This window comes from Micrasema longulum, unplaced genomic scaffold (assembly GCF_059751315.1).
Source record: "Micrasema longulum isolate JH-2025_06_02 unplaced genomic scaffold, ASM5975131v1 h1tg001192l, whole genome shotgun sequence".
In the NCBI taxonomy this organism is placed as follows: domain Eukaryota; kingdom Metazoa; phylum Arthropoda; class Insecta; order Trichoptera; family Brachycentridae; genus Micrasema; species Micrasema longulum.
Window position 1 is genome coordinate 268911 of NW_028278379.1, and position 20770 is coordinate 289680.

General features: G+C 33.6%; 1 protein-coding gene across 1 annotated transcript in view; it reads right to left on the reverse strand.

The window, feature by feature from the left end:
• The window catches only part of LOC148276567 (cubilin-like), a 74541-nt gene that overhangs the window by 51966 nt on the left and 1805 nt on the right, over nucleotides 1–20770 (reverse strand). The window contains 19 exon segments of the mRNA XM_088234078.1: nucleotides 976–1096; nucleotides 1243–1407; nucleotides 2116–2300; nucleotides 4717–5070; nucleotides 5148–5301; nucleotides 5382–5641; nucleotides 5743–5902; nucleotides 7519–7700; nucleotides 8523–8683; nucleotides 10930–11116; nucleotides 11777–11907; nucleotides 12124–12358; nucleotides 12493–12664; nucleotides 13904–14091; nucleotides 15642–15798; nucleotides 16735–16925; nucleotides 19255–19417; nucleotides 19593–19946; nucleotides 20197–20381. Of these exon segments, the coding sequence (XP_088090204.1) occupies nucleotides 976–1096; nucleotides 1243–1407; nucleotides 2116–2300; nucleotides 4717–5070; nucleotides 5148–5301; nucleotides 5382–5641; nucleotides 5743–5902; nucleotides 7519–7700; nucleotides 8523–8683; nucleotides 10930–11116; nucleotides 11777–11907; nucleotides 12124–12358; nucleotides 12493–12664; nucleotides 13904–14091; nucleotides 15642–15798; nucleotides 16735–16925; nucleotides 19255–19417; nucleotides 19593–19946; nucleotides 20197–20381 (3705 nt within the window).

Sequence of the window (20770 nt, forward strand, 5' to 3'; positions counted from 1 at the left end):
GCGTGGTGACGCGAAGGCGGCGTGGGTCGTTGGCGTGGCGCGTGGGCACAGGACGCGATGTGAGCGGCGGCGTGGTGCATCGTAAGGGAGGGCAGCATCTGGCTGCGGCGACAGGAGAAAAGAGTCCGGAGAGACAGTTCGGTCAAGAGAGTTCGGCTAGCGAGTCCAGAGAAGAGAGATTGATGAAAAGAGAGTTCGGCTGGCAGGTCCGGAAAAAAGAGAGTTCGGGAAGTGGGTGTCACGGTTTTTATCATCTTCTAGGCGTCCCCCCTTCCCGGATTGGGAGGACGCCTCCCGCTTATCGGTCTCGTCTCTCAGGTTTGCGGGCGCACGCTTCGGTTGGGGCGGTCTTCCTTTCCCGCCAAATTCCTTATTTATCGTGGCCACTTACATTCTTAAAATCTAACTTATTCTAATAAACTTAAAATATAAAATTAACCTAGCCTTATAATTAACTTATATTAACAATCAGAATAATAGGCGCGCGTGCACGAGAAGATGTATGAAGGTAGAGGAAGCGAAATCTATATGCAGAGATAGAGTGATGTGGGGTACCATCCTCTCTGCCTACTCTTACGGAGAAACGGCGTGATGGTTGCCGTTATATTTGTCATAAAAAGTAGGAATATGTAAATAAGTTTTTGATGTAAGTAAAGTGAATTGAATCTAATGGATTTTGAAATATAAATATTATTTTAAACTAATTATTACTCTCGTTTTTAAAATTGTCCTAAGCTTCACAAATATTACATGTGGCCGGTTCTTGGAGGTACCTTCTCTGTAAGAACAATAGGCTCTCAATTTCTTGAGCGGACGGACATTTATTACTTAGCTTCAACGACCCTTGCGAAAGGCGCATTTCGGGTCGCGTTTACAGAATAATTATTTTTATACAAGAAATAATGGATACACAGCGGTACTTTCCGTCTATATCAACATTATTTCAAAAAATGGATTTGTCTAAAGTAATATTACCTGGTCGTTCGGCAATGATTGTCCATGAACAGTTTTCCAAGTTCATTGTACTTGCAAGGTTCATTAAATTATGAGATGAGATAATTCCTTCTGACTTAGCGACTATCTGAGTTCCGCAAGCCTAGAAAATAAAAAAAAAATATCAACCTTAAACAACTTTTAGATTATGACCAACAAACCTTTTGAGAACCAACAAAATGAATGATTTATTAATTTATTCTTAAACATTTTTTACATTGTGTTACTTCAAAAACATTTGAATATTACCATTGCATAGGTTGCTTTAAAGCCCTTCGCTACATCTTTATCATCTGACTTGAATTCTATTAATAACTTGTTCCCCGTTGAAGTAATGTTAGTAGGACTAGGTGGGTTACCGATTGCACAGTAGCTTGCAATCAATGAAGAGGTTGGTGTTTCTCCATCATAAACCTTAAATATCAAATGGCATTAGATTTCGGTCATAAGGAGTGGTTTAAATATGTAGTTTAAATAGATACAAAATGCAAAGTAACTATTAAATGTATTGAGCTATCAGATAATATGGAGAAATTAGTGGACAGACTAATAATTTATGCACTGTAAGATTAAAATCATAAATCATATTGCAGAGTAATGAATATTTGTAAGAAATTTTCAATCTATCGCGTAGGATCATAAATAGCAATTAGACGATAGGGCTAAAATGTCTGTATTTGGTATTCATTTCTATTTATGATATTTTCAAGAAATTTACTGTCAAATTTTGTGAAATTTCAAGTTATAAGCAATTTAAGTAATAAAATTTAGGATCATATAATATTTTCAATCTTTTTATGCAATTTCCCTTCTCCCACTTATAATCCTGCACATAACCAACAGTTTGGTATTTTTCTTTAAAATCATAAGAAATAAGCGAAGAGTAAGGTGGACAAGTAAAGGGGACATTGGTCTTTGTTTTGTTTTTTATCTTTTTAAACAAAGACAAATGTCTACTCGAAATTAATTATCTCCTTTACCCGCACACTATGTTTGAACCTCCCTATTTCTTCAATTCTCCCATCTATTGATTTTATTGAAGCAAAAGAGACAAAACCTTTATTTTTTTACGGTTCCTGCAAACCACCAATCGTTAAAATAAGAAATTAATACATAGCTCACATTGACAATATCCGTGCAATTATTAGTCCAAGACATGGCTAAATCCATATCCACTAATGAAAATATTATTAAATGGGTGGCGGGAACTTCAATGAGCCAAAAGCAATCCATATTGTTACCGTAATTATTGGGGTAATTGGGAGAAACCACTGTTCCCGCCAAACCCTTGAACAATCCTCCACATTCTGAAATATTAAAGAACACATATTATAAAATTGGAAGTTGGAATTGAGTAAACACATTCGTACTGATAAGTCGCCTTACAATCGCGCACCGAAAAATTAAGTGTAAAAGCATTTTTTACAGTGTATAAATACTTCTAGTTAAACAAATAATATGGATGAAGAAGTTTGCAATAGGTGTAAGAGCAAGCTGCCACAAAATGGTGATTATTTACAGTGTAAAATAAAGTGCATGAATCTTTTTCATTACACGTGTATGGGACGAGAAACTTCATTGCGCTTCAAAAGGGAATCGCGGAATGCAAAAAATACATTTACTGATAATATTGTTACAACCATAGAGTCGCTCATACGGAGGAAAACAATTCTATGATTATTGACCATGCACTTAGCTACAGATAACAGCAATACAACGGGCCGTAGGTACTTGGGTTGAGATTTTCAAGGGCAAACCGAAACCGTCCATTACACGTTTGTTGTTAAACTTAAAACCAAACTAAAACCGAACCAAAAATTTGGAACCCTTTTGTTCTACGCAATAGAGCTAAAGGGCTTCTCTAGAGAATTATTACTCTGAGGTCACAACGCTCGGGCCGAGAGCTACACACTCGGAACTCGCACAGTTGCCTGCATTCGCCTCTAATGCTAGTGGCTCGCCGACTTGTAAAGGAAATAAAATACTACTAGAGGGCATCATCCTAAAATTAAATATATTAGATGATCTTAAGGCGGAAATATTATAACTGAAAAATGCTAGGGAATTTATCAGTCAACAGTATGAGGATCTTGTTAAAATACCACACGAAAATAAAAGAATTATTAAGGAAGTAAAAAAGGAGGTGGATTTTATATAATTGAAAAATTGAGAAAAAGATCAAGTTACATCTCGGTAGTCAGATGGCTGAAGGGACCATCTGTAATATTAAAAAATATTCAGGAGAGCTGAAATACGTTTCAATTTCAAGACTTTAATCCACAAATTAAAATATTTCAGTGTTGCTTTTCAATAATAAATTACCATTTTAAATGACGCTGATTTAAAAAAAAAAATCTGCGTGTATTTACTGAATTATTAATTGAAACTTTTGAAAACTAAAACAAAGACAAAAATACAGATGGTCTCTTCTGCCATCTGACTACCGATCTAAACTACAGGAAATAATGGAAGAAATACAAAATCCTCATATCAGTAGAAATACACAAAGTAATTTTTTACAAACACACTATAGAGATAAGGAAATTGAAGAAAAATGTAAAAATTACAAATTTTAAGAAAAGTGAATACGCAACAAATCGAAAAGTTAACTAAGATAATTGTTGAGTAAAATCGAGAAGAAAAGCAAAGGCTTCTCAATAGAAACATAAAGTTGGAAAATGGAATAATCGGAGGAAATGAAGAGAGGAAAATTTACATCAACAAATGGGTTTCAAAAGGAAAAAAAAGTTTTTTTGGAAAACAAAACAAACAGCTAAGGGAAAATACGATTTTGTTTGGATCAAGAATAATACAATTCTCGTAAAAAAAAAAAACTCTGTAATGCGTCCAATAAGAACAGAATCTGACATAAATTTACTAGAAATGGAATAAATTCATTCCTGCCGTCTAAATGGATAAATGAAAACTTTTCAGGCATTAGCCACATTTTGGATGAATGATTAATGTAATGAATAGGTATCCATGGACATTAAGGATTGGTTTAATCAAATTGCCGATTTTTTTAAGCAAAAAAATAACCATTTTGCATATACATATTAGATTACTTATAAAAAAAAATTGATAAATATATTAACCACACATTAAAATGAGTATTATAAGCAAATAAATGTTATCATTCTCACGGATGTGAGGATGTGAGAAGGAAGAGGCAAATCATTTTAAATTTATAAAATACGATTCCTTTTATCGATTACAAAAAACACAAAGGAGGGGAGGAGTTATGATGCATGTTAAGTGTACTCGTACAAATATACTCGCTATTTATAGACCAACAAACGAAAATCAAAATAGAATTGATCGGGTGAGATGGAAAATCATTAATATTCGAGTTATCGAATCAAAAAACCGAGACTTAAAAGTTTTCAAATTATTATTTTCCTTTTTTATAAAATTCGTACTGTTGTTTTTTAAATTCTTAGCATAATTTTATATTTTGTGTTAATTTTCCTTTTTTTTTCATACGTGTGAGGACATGAATACGCCATTAGTCTAGGTTCACCATTGTTTTAATACGCAGTTAATAGCTTTGTGAATACTTTCAAAATTGAGAAAAATCCACTGTGGATTCATTTCAATTACTTTGTAAAAAATCTAGAAAGTAATTAAAATGAATGTGCAAAAATTAAATAGCTGAAAATATTCAGTTGTTTGAACGGGTTTCTCACGAACCGAAATGATAATTTAGTTATTAAAAAAACTTACTGCTTGCAACGGTTTTGTAAGTTGCCTTGAATCCTCGACCGTAGTCCGAACTGTCTGATATAAATTTTATGAACATATAATTCCCTGTCGATGTAACAACAGACTCATCTATTTTATGTATATGACAAACTTGAAGAAGTTTTTCAGATTCGTGTGATGGACCATTGTAGATGCTTAATGAATCTAACTGACAATTTTGCATCATTTCTAAATCAATATCTTCTATTGTAAATTCAATTGATTGGTCAAATTCCACTTCTATGACCCATTCACATTCTGTATTGTCGGCGTAGTACTTTGGATATCCCGGTGAAGTAATTGTCCCAGTTGGATGACGTAGGCTGCCTCCACAACCTTTTAAAAATTAAATTACAATAGGTAATGCGAAACAAATTAAGAATGCATAATATCACGAAGTAAGTTTTTTTTACCGTCTACAATCCATTCCAATCGGAATCCAGAAAGATGGTGAAAGTTATTAGAATGAAAATGAACAAACACATTGTTATCTGAGGATCTAAACAATGGTGGAATCTTATTTCCACAATACTGATTGGTATAATTTACGTCTTTGCCATCCTTGAGCTAAAAAATGGATAGAATGATTAGTATGAATAAAGTTACATATTACACTATAATATTAATTAACAGTTAAATAAAGATACCTGAACATAATCGTAAGTGCACAGCTGTTCTTCAGAATTGTAAAACTTGTTAAATAATTTTTTTTTATCTAAAGGCTCAATAAACCCATATGACAGAAACAATTGTCCTTTTTCTAATTCTAAGTGACTGAAGGTGACGTTGATTTTATTTCCTTTCGGCACAGTGATTTTCCAAGTACAATCTGAATAATCAGGATATGGTGCCGGGAAGTTTGGACTCTCAATTGCCCCAGAATTTCCAGTTATATTTCTATTGCACACTGAAATATAATAATTTTAAAATACATATCTATATAATATGAACAGTGGGAAATTCAATAAAGGTGTTTGATAATAATTCAGTTAACCAAATGTCCCATACCTGTATTATAGTTTAACATAAATCCATGGCCAGCATTGTAACCATCTGATCGGAATTTTATGAAGATATGGTTGGTTTTTGATATTTTTGCACTTGGAGTTAATTGAAAAGAGCTAAAACGACCCAGACTCTTTTGAAAACCTAAATCTCCGTCAAAAATCTAAAAACCAAAATTATGTACTTTTTCTGTATTGAAATGAAATTATAATTCAATCATATTCACAATCCTTACCACATTATAAATGGTAAGGTTAAATTTTCGATCTTCCAATCCACTAAAGATAAACATCATATTTATTTGAAAAAAAAAGAAAATTGAATAGGGGTTGCTATTTTACTACTGAAAACAGATTGCAACCAGTGTCATAATCAAATATTAAATCTGTGCTGACACGGAAAAGGGGCACAAGTCGGGTTTTTTGCCAAATTGAGTTATTAATATCATTTGATACTCCATTTACAGACACACAAGTAAAATAAAGAAAAGTGAAAAAATTCCTCACCATAACAATAAAAAAGCGATTTTACATTTGGGCCCAAGTCGATATTTGTAAAATAGTATCAAAGAAAATAGACCTGACTCGAGTCGTGCCTTCTTACAAATATTTTGATCAAATTTGTAACATGGAATACGGGCACAAGTCGACTTGCTCCCGCAGTGATATGATATGATATTGTAGAAGGGCACTAATTTTATCTCTGGTCGATGTCATCATCAAACCTGAAGTATGTCAGTAATAGCAGAGGAACCATTTGGTCATGTAGAACGAATGGATAAGAAAAAAATGTGGATCTTCAGTGAGATTAAGTAATGATACATTATATCTTTAAGTATATCAGTAAGAGCAGAGGAAGGATGAGAGCCAAGTGAACGTTGTCGAAATGCAATCTCTTAGATGAATGTGTGGGAAATCAATGTATGATAGAGTTACAATTGATGAAATCAGGCAAAAGTGTAAATCTGAGTCCGGTATAATTTATAAAATTAAAAAAGGGTCTCTGAGATCGTTTGGTCATGTAGAACAAATGGATGACAAAAAAATGGTAAAACAGGTATATATGGCGAGAATGAATAGTAACGTGGGACAAAGACGACCAAGAAAGACACAACACGATTAGATAAACCTAAATCTTAAGTCTGGTCTTGTCAAAAGCAGGCAGAACCGAAGGGCGTGTATGACAAGATGTATGAATGTGGAAGAAACTAGAAATGTATGCCAGGATAGACGTGTGTGGTGGTCCATTCTCTCTGCTTACCCTTACGGAAAATGGCGTGATGGTAGTACTAGAAGTAAGACAGCAAAGGGCAGAACCCTTAGGAGAAAGTATCAATATACTTTGAAGGTTGAAGGTGAGCTTGAGAAAGAAGAGATAAGCAGGAATGTAGAAAAAATGAGTGTTTAGTGGAAATATAACTCCAATTTGAACAATTGAAAAGCTAAAATGTATCTGTGAATTTAGGCCTAAGTGCACTTAGTGCCAAATCGATTGTAGTATGGAGTAAAAAATAACAAGGAAAAGGGCGCAAGTCGTAAAAAGTATAAATACGGGGTTTTTTCAATAAATAATTATGACATCTCGTAGAAAATACTCTATTTCAATATATTCAAGCATTGCAGTTGAAAATTTTTACTTATATCTTTTGTAATTAATAAAAAAACACCGAGACCCTAGCTGTCAATAAGTAAAACAGCCATACTGTAAAATTACACCATACAGACTTATGCCCCTTTTCCGTGTCAGCGCAGAAATTATACTTAAAAATGTGTTTCCTACCTCAACATAATCATAAAGACCATTTCTCTGATGCTCCAAGTCTAAGTCAGCAAACACTATTTCAATAACAGAACCAGCACTTGCGGATATTTTCCAATAGCACTCGGCATTGTGTCCATACGCCTGAGGATAGTTGGGTGAAATAATACTGCCGCGGGAACTTGTCAGTGTCCCCCCACAACCTACACAATGTCAACATTTTATAGAAAAAACATTTAGGGAAAATTCACATCATTCAATAAACAAATTGATTCATTAAGTTTCACATTAACTTAATCCTTCCTATGGAATATAATTTATTTTATTAATTCAACAAGAATAAATACACAACATAAAGAGTTTACTTTCAGTAGAATCTATCAAAACGTTTCCCCTTTTACAAAGGTAGTCAATAAAAGCAGTACATGATAATTAATTTTAAAAAACAGTCATGTGGTTTCCCCTTCGTAAGGGTATGCAGAGAGGATAGATAGTCACCCACACCACTCTGTCTTAACATACAGACCTCACTTCTTCTACATTCACATCTGTTTTTCAAGTGTTTGGTCATGCCATATCTTTCCCAATATTCTTTGTTTTCTAAATCCATCAAGATTAACTGCGTGGATCTTTTTAGCCATTCTTTCGCTGTTCATTCATCCTAATGTCCAAACCACCGCAGCACTTCATTTTGTATAAAATGCTTGTCCTGAGCTTAACAATCTACACGGATCTCGAAATTTGTGCACCCATTTAGATATGCAGTTTTCTGCTCATCTGCTTAGAGATTGCATTTTAACAGCATTCAGCCTAGCGTCAACCTTGTTTTTCCAATTCCATACATAAGAGTTATTTGCAACTGTAATTAAATTTAAAATGCACATAGAAAAATAGTTTCATTGATAATGGGCCTTATGGGCTCCTGACATCACTGTGATCTGTAAGTCCATTGGGATAATAATCAAGCAAATAACACTATAACAAATTGTGTTGTACATCACTATTTTGTTATTTGAACAACATACCTGTTGAAGTGCTATCCCATGTTATTTGGAAACCACCATAAACACGGGAAATATCGGAATGGAAAGTGAGAAACATGGCATTCGTCATTGATGGTATTGTTTTCGGAATCACAGTCCCACAAAATCTTCCAATTAGTGGAGCGTTTTCATAGCCACCATTCCTAATTACAAAAATAAACACGATTAGGAAACATAGTAATCAATACGCCTATTTATAGATGAGAAAAAAATAACAAACACAAATCTAAAATTAATTTCCAAATAAAACTTTAAAAAAACTCATTTCTTCTTAAAGGCCAAAACTTCGACATGTTAGAAAAAATGGATGTTAAAAAATAATCAGAATGATGAATGTTACAAAGTGTGTAAAAAGATCACTTAAAACAGCCAATGACAGGTCATAAGCACTGTAAATTAATAGACTTCCATATACCCTTCGCAAAAATGTTTTCTCTCTCTGTTTAATCCTTGTCATTCTTATTTTAGTTTCTTCTTCTTCTCCCTGCCCCTATACCCTGGTTCATCCAGGGTCGGGCCTCCTTGCACACATGCGCCTTCTGTCCTGGGTTGTCACAATGGGAACATTCTGAATTGATCTAAACATATTATCGATGTTTGTAAAAAAGCTGCGGCTGTTAAAAACAAACTTGTTCGGGAGGCTAAACCAACATTGAGTGCATTAGTGGAGAAAATGCAGCAAATATACGTAGAAGCTGTCGAGCCTCTGATCATGTATGCTGATAAAAAATATAACAGAAAAAAATTGAGCTCCATTCAAAGACAAATTGCCATCAGGTCTTACAAGGGTTACAGAACAATCTCCTGATGTTTACTCGGATTCTTAGCGGCTTCATGCCACTCGACCTTAGAATCAAGGAGCTTGCAGAGGCTTATGAGTTCAAGAAGAGTCTCACTCTGCAAGATTTGCCAATTGACAGGTTTTATCAGGCAACTGGAAACTTTTTCTCCTTTCCTCGTCCAATCTGTAGTTGTTGCAATTTGCCACATCACCTTTATTTTTGTACAAAGTGCACAGGCAGCTTGCACGCCATGACGATGGTATTTTATTTTCACAAGTTATTTTATTAAACAGTTCTGTGAGCCAGGGCAATGCATCTCCTCCCATAATCTTTCAAATATCCTTTGGTATAATGTCAAGACCAAGAGCTTTATTATAATCTGTTTTTTGAAGGGCATGCTTAATCTCTTCAGAATTAACAGAATCAAGTGGGCCATGTATTTGCATTGGTTTTGGAAATTCTTCACCTGGGAATTCCTTATTCGGTGTCAGCAGCTCCCCCTGTTTTTTTTTGTGTACTTATTATGTTTAAGATCCAATATAGATTTGGGGCGCTATTTAGTAATTCTATCCATAAAGTTTTCATTTGGGGCTTCTTCCAGTCATTCGTAAAAGTCCCGAGGACATAGCTTTTGTTAGTGCGACAGCTGATTTGGCTAGCTTCTTCATCATTTTATATTGTTTATGGTCCTTTTCAGGTTTTGACTTTTGCCAGAATTTAAACATTTCACACTTGTTTTTAATTACTTCCCTTATATCGGCATCCCACCAAGTAATGTCTCTTTGGATATAGAGACTACCCTTTGAGACGCCTAGTACGCTCTTTGCATGTTCCTGACGAAGTTTCTTAAAATCTTTCCACATAATATCAGCTGTTTTGTCACTATTCATGTCTCCTTGGATGTATGACTTCTTCAATAAAAAGTTTTCCCTTTTCATAGTGAAGTTCCCTTCGTTTGATACGCTCAGATTTATCTCTGTGTGTCTTCATTGGCTTAGGTAATCTCATAACTGCCACAAGCAGTCTGTGTTGTGATGTGAAAGATTCACCCGGTATTACCTTACAGTCCCTATAGTAATCAAGCATTGGGCTTGTAGAGAGGATGAAATCATTCATTAGTCATTCTTATTTTAGTATATTCAATTTAAATTAAATTCACAGTTTCCCATAAACCAGATATTTAATAAACTTAAATATAAATTTGTTTTAATCACAAAAAAAAACTTGATTCAAATTCAAATTTCTGAACAATGAATAGCATTGAAAATTATGCTATCTACTTGTTAAAATGAATTGTTTTCCTGTATTTGTTAATTTGGTCACATTACATTTCACTATTGTAATTATTATCTACCCAGATCTAGTATATTTTTTTCATAACAACACAAATATAAAAGGTATGTATTTTTAAATATCAGTTGAAATATTCCATAAAAATCCAAATGATAAAAAATGTCTTTTTTAGACTTATGGAAGCCAAAATACAAATGACAGTTGCTTGTCTTACTGGCATTTCAGAATCAACTGAAGATTTCATTTTAATTTTCAAAATATACACATAATATCTATTAACTTTTTAAATAAACTTGTGCGTAATTAATGCTAACCTTATTTCCAAATAGTCTCTTTGGCATTTTGAATGCAATTCTAAATTGAATTTGGATATGTTGAGCATAATTTGTTGTCCTTCGGGAACTTTAATAATCCAACTGCAATCTTTCCTAGGAGGATACATATCTGGCCAACCAGGGGAAGTAATTTCTCCAAATGATGATAAGTAGGTTCCGCCACAAACTGTTAATTTAAAAAATTGAATTTTTATTCTCTATGTCTTTACATTCCACAGTAAAATAAATATTTGGCCCTGGGTGAGTGTGGAAACAAACCATCAAACTTCTTTATATAAAATTTTCCACGCATAAAATTGGGGAGTTGAATTTATTTTTAAAAATACTTTTTTTGGTGATTTACGAAGCTCAGACTCGTTAGATAAAAAAAAATGTTCAGTGTCATTTTTTCATCTTTGCAGCAAAGAGTGTGAATCACACACGGTACAATAATTCAGAAAAACTCAATGTGCATCTGAACAACCATAAAAAGTTTAAGAACTTATATTTAAAAATTTGAGCAGCTCAGAAAAACTTAAATGTAGAGCCAAGCAAAAGTGTGTAGACATAGTTATACCTTATAATACAGAATAAAAAAATTCTCAAATATAATTCAAATGAAAATAAAACACACATATTACCGAATAATTTCAAAGCGACCCAAGCTTCTGTATCAAGGTTTAACTTAGCAATAAACCTAGATAAGGAAGTTTATGTAGCGTAATAAAATAAATATTAGTGGTTAGAAACAAAGTGATTTTGTTTATATTTTAATTATGTGGCCACAAATTTAGTGCTTCAAATTTAAATTGTAAATTTTCAATTAATTAAAAAAAACAAAGTTTACCTTTCCTGACATCAGAAAACAAATAGGACATGGAAAATCCATTTGAAACATGAGTATTATCAGATTGAAATATCAATGTAATCATATTAGTCAAACTCGTCAGTGCTGGCGGTAGTGTATTCCCACAGAACCTACAAAAAAGAAGCAGATTATTTACTAATAAAACAAGACCGAAAAGTTTTATACTAAAATTGATACATTAATTTCATATAAAAACTACATTTTGACTCACTGTTATAGATGTACGTAGCATAGCATATCTACATAGCTCGGAGATCATTTATTTTGAGGAAGCTAACATGTTACAGCTTTTAAAATGTATGTTATAGATAAATATAAATACAAACCTGCCTAAGAGCTCTGATTTATGTGTGACTGTGTTATTATCATAAATTTCAACAAAATCTCCATAGCAGTTATTTAAAACTTCCAAATCAAACGTTAACCATGATATTTGTATGACATATCCAGGAGGGGCAGATAAGACCCAAATACACTTCATATTATTTAAATAGAATGTGCTCTTTCTTGTATCCGGGTACTCTATTGTTCCTGATATATCCTTCAAAATACCGCCACATTCTGAAAAAGAGTAAAGTATGTATTTATTTACAAATAGTTGAGCGTGAAGAAACAATAAAAAAAACATTTTTTGAATGCAAATTCAGAATTTTAAAATCCATTAAAATGCAGTGTGTAGAAATGTGTACACAAACCTTTATCAATAGTTGAATAATTAGCCATAAAGCCAGTTCCTGCTACTGAAGTATCAGTATTGAACTCGATGTAGAGATAGTTATGAGTGGAGACAATATCTTCTGGCTTTAGCGTGCTTTTCCCACAAAAAGTACCAAGCAATGTCGAATTGCTATTGTCTCCATCAAATATCTACAACAATTACAAGTACACAGAGTGAGAGAATGCCGGGCAAAATAATGTTTGATAGTACGCGTGTACTCCAAAACACTATTTCCAATAATCCAGAAAAACTCATTGTGAACTATTTATAAGTTTTCTTTAATAATAACGAGACCTTTCCGAGAGAGAACCCCATACCACTGATAAACTCTGCTTTTATAATTTCTGCTTATTTTTTTATTATTTTATAACAAGAACATACATATTTTAGTTTGAATTATGTTTACCAATCCCAAACAGAAAATGGCAATATATCATAGGGAATAAATATATAAAGTTCTACCATTTTTTTCATACACATATACATATCGGTAGTCAGATGGCAGAAGGGACCATCTGTATTTTTGTCTATGTTTAAGTTTTCAAAAGTTTTAATTAATATTTCAGTAAATACACGCAGAAAAAAAATCAAAAAATCAGCATCATTTAGAATGGTAATTTATTATTGAAAAGCAACACTAAAATATTTTAGTTTGTGGATTAAAGTCTTGAAATTGAGACGTATTTCAGCTCTCCTGAACATTTTTGAAAATTACAGATGGTCCCTTCTGCTATCTAACTACCGATATAATAAATAGTATAGCTTTAAAATATTATAAATGACTAAAAATAACAAAACAAGCACAATAAAACAAATCTCAGAGTAATTTTAAAAGTTGTTTTGAATAGAAATTTCCGTTGAATGAAATGAAATGTTTGATTATTTGCCTTTTATAAAGATAAATGAAATTTCCATACTGTGTCATATACTTTTAAAAATATGTATGTACAGTGCATTAGAATATTTGGTGGCCTATACCAATGTGTTAGTAGTGCCTGTTGATGAACCGAGTAAACATACCCTTTTTGTTTGTGTCACGCACACATAAACAAAGGCCATGAAATATTTAAATGCACTTTACATTCTTAGCCAACCCAAGAAAAGTCCCATGGAATGTAGAACTCATGAAATTCTCAACAATATTTTGAGTGTCTCAAAATTTCTGTAGATAAGGACTGGATTTTACCCCCTAAGGAGTTATTAAGATTGCCATATTACAACCGAGATGGAAAATATTTTATAGAAGGAAACATGGAAATCTAGGCATTTACAAGGCTCGTGACCCGTCGCTGACTGGTTTGAGTGATATAAACCGCATAACATTCACCATTCTGCCTATGTTTGAACATCCATATGATTTCTTAACAACATACAAATATGAATAGTACCTTAATGTTATCGTACATGCACTGCGGATAGCTAACTTCTTCTATGTCAAAATCGATAAATGACAAATGAATAGCCTTCCCCGGTGGGAGGCTGATCAAATATGTGCACTGTCTGTTGTGCGGATAGATGTTGGGATAACCGGGTGACTTGAAAACACCCGTGGCTTCTGTCAGAAGTTTATGGCAGACTGAAAACAAAAAACGGTACATACGCATAGTGTTCACAAACGGTGGGTATACAGGGATGAAAAAACTAATATCTTAAATATTTCTAAATTGCAAACATACAGATCATGCAGATCATAGATTATTATGGTTAAGATTTAATAGCTGCTTGTTTAGTGCGTAGATAGCAGGGGCGAATCATCGAAATAAGCAATTATGCACAACTTTCCGTTATATTTGATTTTAATAATATTCGATAATAATGTTTTATAGTAAATGTGTTTATCCGAAAATAAATAAAACAATTGTTATTTATTATAAATCACCACCACCGTTTAAATCTTCCTACAGAAAAATATCTACGAAGTGCGCCTAGCGCCCGGCCCTTTCGGCAGAAACTTCACACAGACCTTGCGCATGTGCTGATCTTCAGTCACTATCCCATGTACCGCAAATGTGGACATGTGTAGGGTGTCAGCTATTTGCTGGATGCTCAATCGACGGTTGGAATGCAAAATTTTGCGAACACGATCCACGTTTTAGTCGGTTCTGGCCGTTATTGGGCGTCCAGAACGGGATTCGTGTGCAACCTCCTGACGGCCCTCCTTGAACGCCTTGTGCCACTTCCCAGCCTGTGACCTTGAAGGCCTCTTGAAGCATCTAGAATGTTTCAGTTACATTCTTTCCAAGCTTCATGCAAAACTTGATGGCGTATCGCTGTTCAAGCGAGCGTTCCATCGCACCATGCTACAAAGTCGAAAACAAACACCTCAAGCGGAGGCACATCTTTCTGCTCACACTGCTCGGCTAACTGGCGACCGGCTGCGTTGGAAGGGCAGACCCCCCCCTCCGCATTTCCCGACCGGTTTTACCGCGCCGCCATGGGTAGTCGCGTCACAATAAAACCATACGCATTACTTTCATAATGGACTGTGTACATCTCGTGGTTAATAATAATTGTTGTTTGAGTTGATTTTACCAGAACCACAGAAAAAATAGCCATTTAAAAAAAAAAAAAATGCGTGTCTGGTTGGATTATATCTTGCCACTCCAATATGCGGAGACAGATATCGCCTTGTTGTTTGCCACAATTAGGTCCCCAGGAGTGCAGCCTTCTCCCATGAGCGGGCATGTCAATAGGTAGCTGTCGCCTTAGGTCACACAATATATCATCACCAGAGAGGTACCCCCCCACCTTTGGAGATTTTTTTACATCGTGTAACACCCACCTGTAGTCTATTGAGGGCGATCCATAGGCAGTATGGTAGATGTTCACCTCCATAGCCATTTATAATTATATTAATTACATATTATGTACTTATATGTCGGTACAAATGAATGAATATTTTTTTTAGATTACTTTTAAAATAAATCACAGTTCTCCACTAGTAGATAGTTCTTGTACATATAAAACTGATGAAAAAAAACTATGATGAGGGAAGGAGTGTATAGAAAGTAGGATCAGTTAAGGAGTTTAGAGGTGGAAAGCGAGAGGTTCTAAAGATAAATAGTCATGTTTCAGACATTTCGACAAAGATATGGATTTTAAAAATATTCGTAAATAATGTATTACCTATTTCAAATTCAATCCTAAAACCATCAGCAACACGAGTAAAATCAGACTTAAATACAATTAATAAAACATTGGTAGAGGAGATGATTGGAGGTGGTATTATATTCCCACAGTATGTTCCAAACACTTTTGAAGTTACTGTTGCACCATCATAAACCTAAAATAAAAAAATGACATATCAAAAATGCAAAATTTAAGAAGCTTGATACGGTTTTGAATAATCCAAAAATAAACAACAAGTGATATCTATGATAATTTTGACTGGAGATGAAGTCGACGGTCTCTACGTATAATATCGAATCTGCATTTTGCAAGGTTTACAGGAGAACAAAAACAAAGCTTGATATTTTTTTAAGATATCAGATACTGTAGAGATACATGTTAGGCAGTTCTACAGAATCTGATAGCTTCTTAAAAACATGTCAAGGTTTGGTTTTGCTCTCCTGTAAATCTCGCAAAATGCAGATTCAATGGCATATGTAGGGACTGTCAAAAAAATAAAATATTAAGCTGCTTTATTTACAAACAAAAATATATTTTGGCAACAATATGAATGTGGTATTAATCAATGATGACACAACAATGTGAGATGGGTTTGTGGTTCTGTGGCTAGTGTCACGAACTCTTGATCAGGAGGTCCGAGGTTCGAACCCCGCTCTACCACAACTGGTTCCTCATGTTCTAACACGGTTATTTACGACTAAAAAAAATGGCATCAAAATTGAAATATTTGGGTAAATCATAAAAACCAATATACATATGTCTTATATTTTATACAGAAAAAAAAGTAAATTTTATACCGAATTAAAGAAAACAAAATAATGAAGATCAATCAAACCATTCTGTTTTAAGACAAGCCCAAAATATCTGTAAAATGATAAAAATATTTCAAATAAAACAAAATCATTTATTGTGTATCATTGACATTCAAAAAATATATGTAAGATTGTGTAAGACATTTCTTCTGGCTTAAAAACTGACATGTTTAAAAAGTTGAATTACGAGTATATTTAAATTCATTGCTAAAATGTAAAAAAGATTTTTTTATATTGGCATACTATTGTAAAACTACTTATTGTTTTTTTTAACTTACAGTAACATAGTCGAAAACACAATTAGAAGATTCTTCAAGATCAAATGATAGGAAGTTAAGTCTGATGGTGGTTCCAGGTGGCAACTGGATTTTATATTCACAAATTATATTAGGTGTATATTTTCCATTGCGTTTTGGTGGAGAGATTTCTCCACGATCTTGTATGTATGTTACACCGCAACCAGGCAGACCTAAATTAATTTTTAAAAAAACATGAAAAAACATTAAGTACATATTTCAAAATCTCAACCGAGAGTTCAATGCATGAATCATAGAATTAAGAATAGTCCAGAAATTGCATACACACATCAAACAGAAGGCAACTTAACTACTATTATTAAGGAGTAGTTTTATGTTTTGACCCATCGGTTTCTTTGTAGACGTCGCTCAGTACGCAACTCCCGATTTGAATTCAACTATGGCATGTTGAGTAGTTTAAAAGCGTTTAAATACTGCTGGGATCTTAAAGAAACAGGATGGGATCACATTTCATGTGTAAATGGCAAATGCATTACTTAAAAAAAACATTATTTTTCCATCTGTCAGATTGTCAAAGAAAACAAAATGGACATTTTATTAGTGTTGCCAGGGTTAGATTTTTTATGCCACAACCTCTCGGATAACACAACGCCGTGGTGGACATTTGGCTGATATTATCCTTAAAACATTAAATATTATTTAACATGACATTAAAATATCAATTTTATGTAAAATAAAATTTGTTTTATTTTTTAAGTTCAAAGTTCATTAATTCAATTACTCTTCTTATATTACTCATCTACTATGTTGTGCCAATGTTTCCGCGTGTACAATGAAAACTTTAGAGAAATTGACAAATTGAAAGTGGGTCAAAGTGGGGGGTTTATTGGATGTATTAAAATATGATTCTACGCTCCTTCTGGACTATTATTAATTCTATGGCATGAATAATAATTTCTCTTTCTTTTCCACATCCGCTCCTAAGTGGAGCATGTGGACATCACCAGTTGCCTCCAGGAGACCCTATCACCAGCCAGCACTCTCGCTTCTTCCCATGTCAATCCACTGCCCCTTAATTCTGCTGAATAAAGTCTAAAGGTCATCATTGACGGCCTTCCAGGACGGCGTGATCCCGCAGGTTTAAAGAAGAGGCAACTAGGGTTTAGGTTCTCCTGAGGCATGTGCAGCACGTGTCCAAGCCAGGTCCACCGCCGCATCCTCAATCCGCTCGTTAAAGGAGACTGCTGCATCCGTTCTCGGACTTCAATGTTAGTTATAAAATTGAACCATCTTATACCTAATATTCTTCTCAAGCACTTACTCTCAAAACTCAGAAGTTTGGTGTTTTGAGCTTTGGTAAGGTGCCAAGATTCGCACCCATATAGGAGAACTGGCATTATACAAGAGTTGAATAATTGGCATTTCGTTTTGACCGAGTGTAGACTAGAGTTCCTAAGTAGACTAATAATAATTTCATGAATGGTTAAATATTTTGAAGGATTTTAGAATAGTATAGCTTTAATTCAAACGATTTTAGTATTGCTCCTTTTCAATTTGGTTTGATGTGACTTTGCAAATGACAGCAAAAAACCTATCATTAAACATGAGTGGCATATAAATTTTATTAATTAAGGCCCTTATTTTGCATACATTATTTCTATTTTTTGCACCTCAACAGACCAGGAGGTCCAATCACACTGGTGATTTACAGCAGAGAATACCCAAGCTTGAGAAAATTCACTTTTTATTTTATTTCACCGAGAATCAAACCCGGAACCTTCTATGTGTGAGGCAAGTATTTTAGCCATTACACCGCCGCCATAATACAATATAAAACATTTCGATTTATGTTATTTATTGACTATTCTTGATGGAATCCTATTGTTATTATACAACATATATTTAAATATAAAAGTTATAAATTAAAAATACTTAGTACTGTAAAATATTGACCAGTCTGATGATGCCTTGGTCAAATAAATATGTGGAACAAAATTTGTTGCAACAGATAGGGAAAACATTTTTGAAAAGGGAATATGGAAGTCTAGGCATTTACATGACTTATGAACTGTCATTGGCTGGTTTAAGTGGCCACTTTACACACTGTGTAAAATATTTTCCCTCTCTGTTGCAACAAAATTAGATCTAAATAACTCCAGCCAGAAATCTAGCCTGTCTAAAATCATTTGGACATACTCACAACATTTTTTAAATAAGTGCAAGTTCACCAAGTATTTTATATTGCCAAAAATTTTGTGCCATTTTAAAGGTTACAGAGGTTTAGTTCATAGCTAAATTCAGCTAAGAACTAAATTGACATTGTCCTTAAGTGACAGTATAGTGATATGAATTATGAACTAATATCATGTTCATATATTTTTTTAAGTTTTATCATATTAAACAGTATCAATGCATCAGATGAATATCTAAGTAAGCATAAGACGAAGTATGATATGATGTTCATGTAATATCACAGAGTATTGACACATTTAAGGGGTTAAATAAAGCATTGAAATATTTATAACTAAACAAAGAACTTACCATCAACAACAACATATGAGAGTTGAAAGCCATAACCATTAATTGTGGCATCTGAATGAAAATAAACCAAGGCATTAGGGCCAGTTGTAAGTAATGGAGGTGGGTGAGAATTATTACAGAAAACTCCCATTGAATTATCTTCTACTGTAAGACCGTCAAAGATCTGTAAGGAAAAAAAGACAATTTTAAAATAAAAATATGTAAGAATTTAAGGATATTTGGAAACTGATCACCTAAACCAGTCAATGACAGAATATAAGTAAATAAGTAGACTTTCATGTTCCCTAATAATTTCTTTCTCTCTGTTTAGATACCTGTCTATTTTGAAAAAATATTACCTTTAAATAATCAAAGGAACAATCGCTGCTCTCGATTTGCATTGTGAAAAAATGTATTTGAATTCTCTTATTTATTGGTGCACTTATACTCCAATAACAGTCTCTGTTGGGAGGGTATTTGCCAGGAGAGCCGGGTGATTTGATAATACCATAGTTGGCATCGTTTATTTCTCCGCCACACTGGGGATCAACACTCTCCCAATGCAAGGTAAACCCACTCGTGCTAATTGAGTGATCAGACCGGAACCACAAATATAAAACATTATGAGTAGATATAATATTTCCAACATTAGGCAAAGTGTTCCCACAGTATCTGCCTATGATTTGATTTGCTGAGTTACGCCCATCGTGAATCTGAAACAAACGATACTTATTTTGAATGTTCACATACAATCATTGTGAAATAACAGATGAAGGAAAATTTTGGATTCAAGAAGTAAAATGAAAAATTATCTAATTGAATAACACGTAATCATAATATCAAGCTTTTTAGGCAGTCGTGTAAACTTTAAAATTTATTATTTTGAATTTTAAAAACAATTTTTAAATACTATAAGATGTCACAACTCTGCTGCTGTGTTCTAAAATGGAAATTTTTTTTTACCTGTAACCAATCGTAAAGACAATCCACACTCTGTTCCAAGTGAAATTTACTAAACGTTATGTTCAAAACTTTGTCTGTTGTTGTCATAATAAGCCAAGCACATTTTGAGTTATGATTGTATGTTGTGAAATTATTTTCAGGAAATGTAATACTACCGGATTGTGCTTCCAAAACTCCTCCACATGCTAAAAAAAAGGTATTAATTATTGAGAAACCGAAAGTGGAAATATAAAAAAGAAATAGACATGGAAATGTTGTCACTAAATGAAAATAATTAATTTGAATTTAATTACTAAATCAACCCAATCCCAGAGTGAAATATCTTTAGACAGTCTGAAAAATCGAGCCCGTATGCAACAACTGTCTTCAGACATTTTTTACTTTACAGGCTGATACTTTTATAAGTGTCCGATAGATGGCCTGTATCGAAATATTCCCTGAACATTTGTTGATGAGTGACATCTCTGAATAACTCCTAGTATTACATTTGTTTATATTATAAAATATTTTGATCAGAGCGGGCAAAAAAATGACAACAGTTTTAAAATTCCTGCTCAGCAGTGACCTCGTGCCA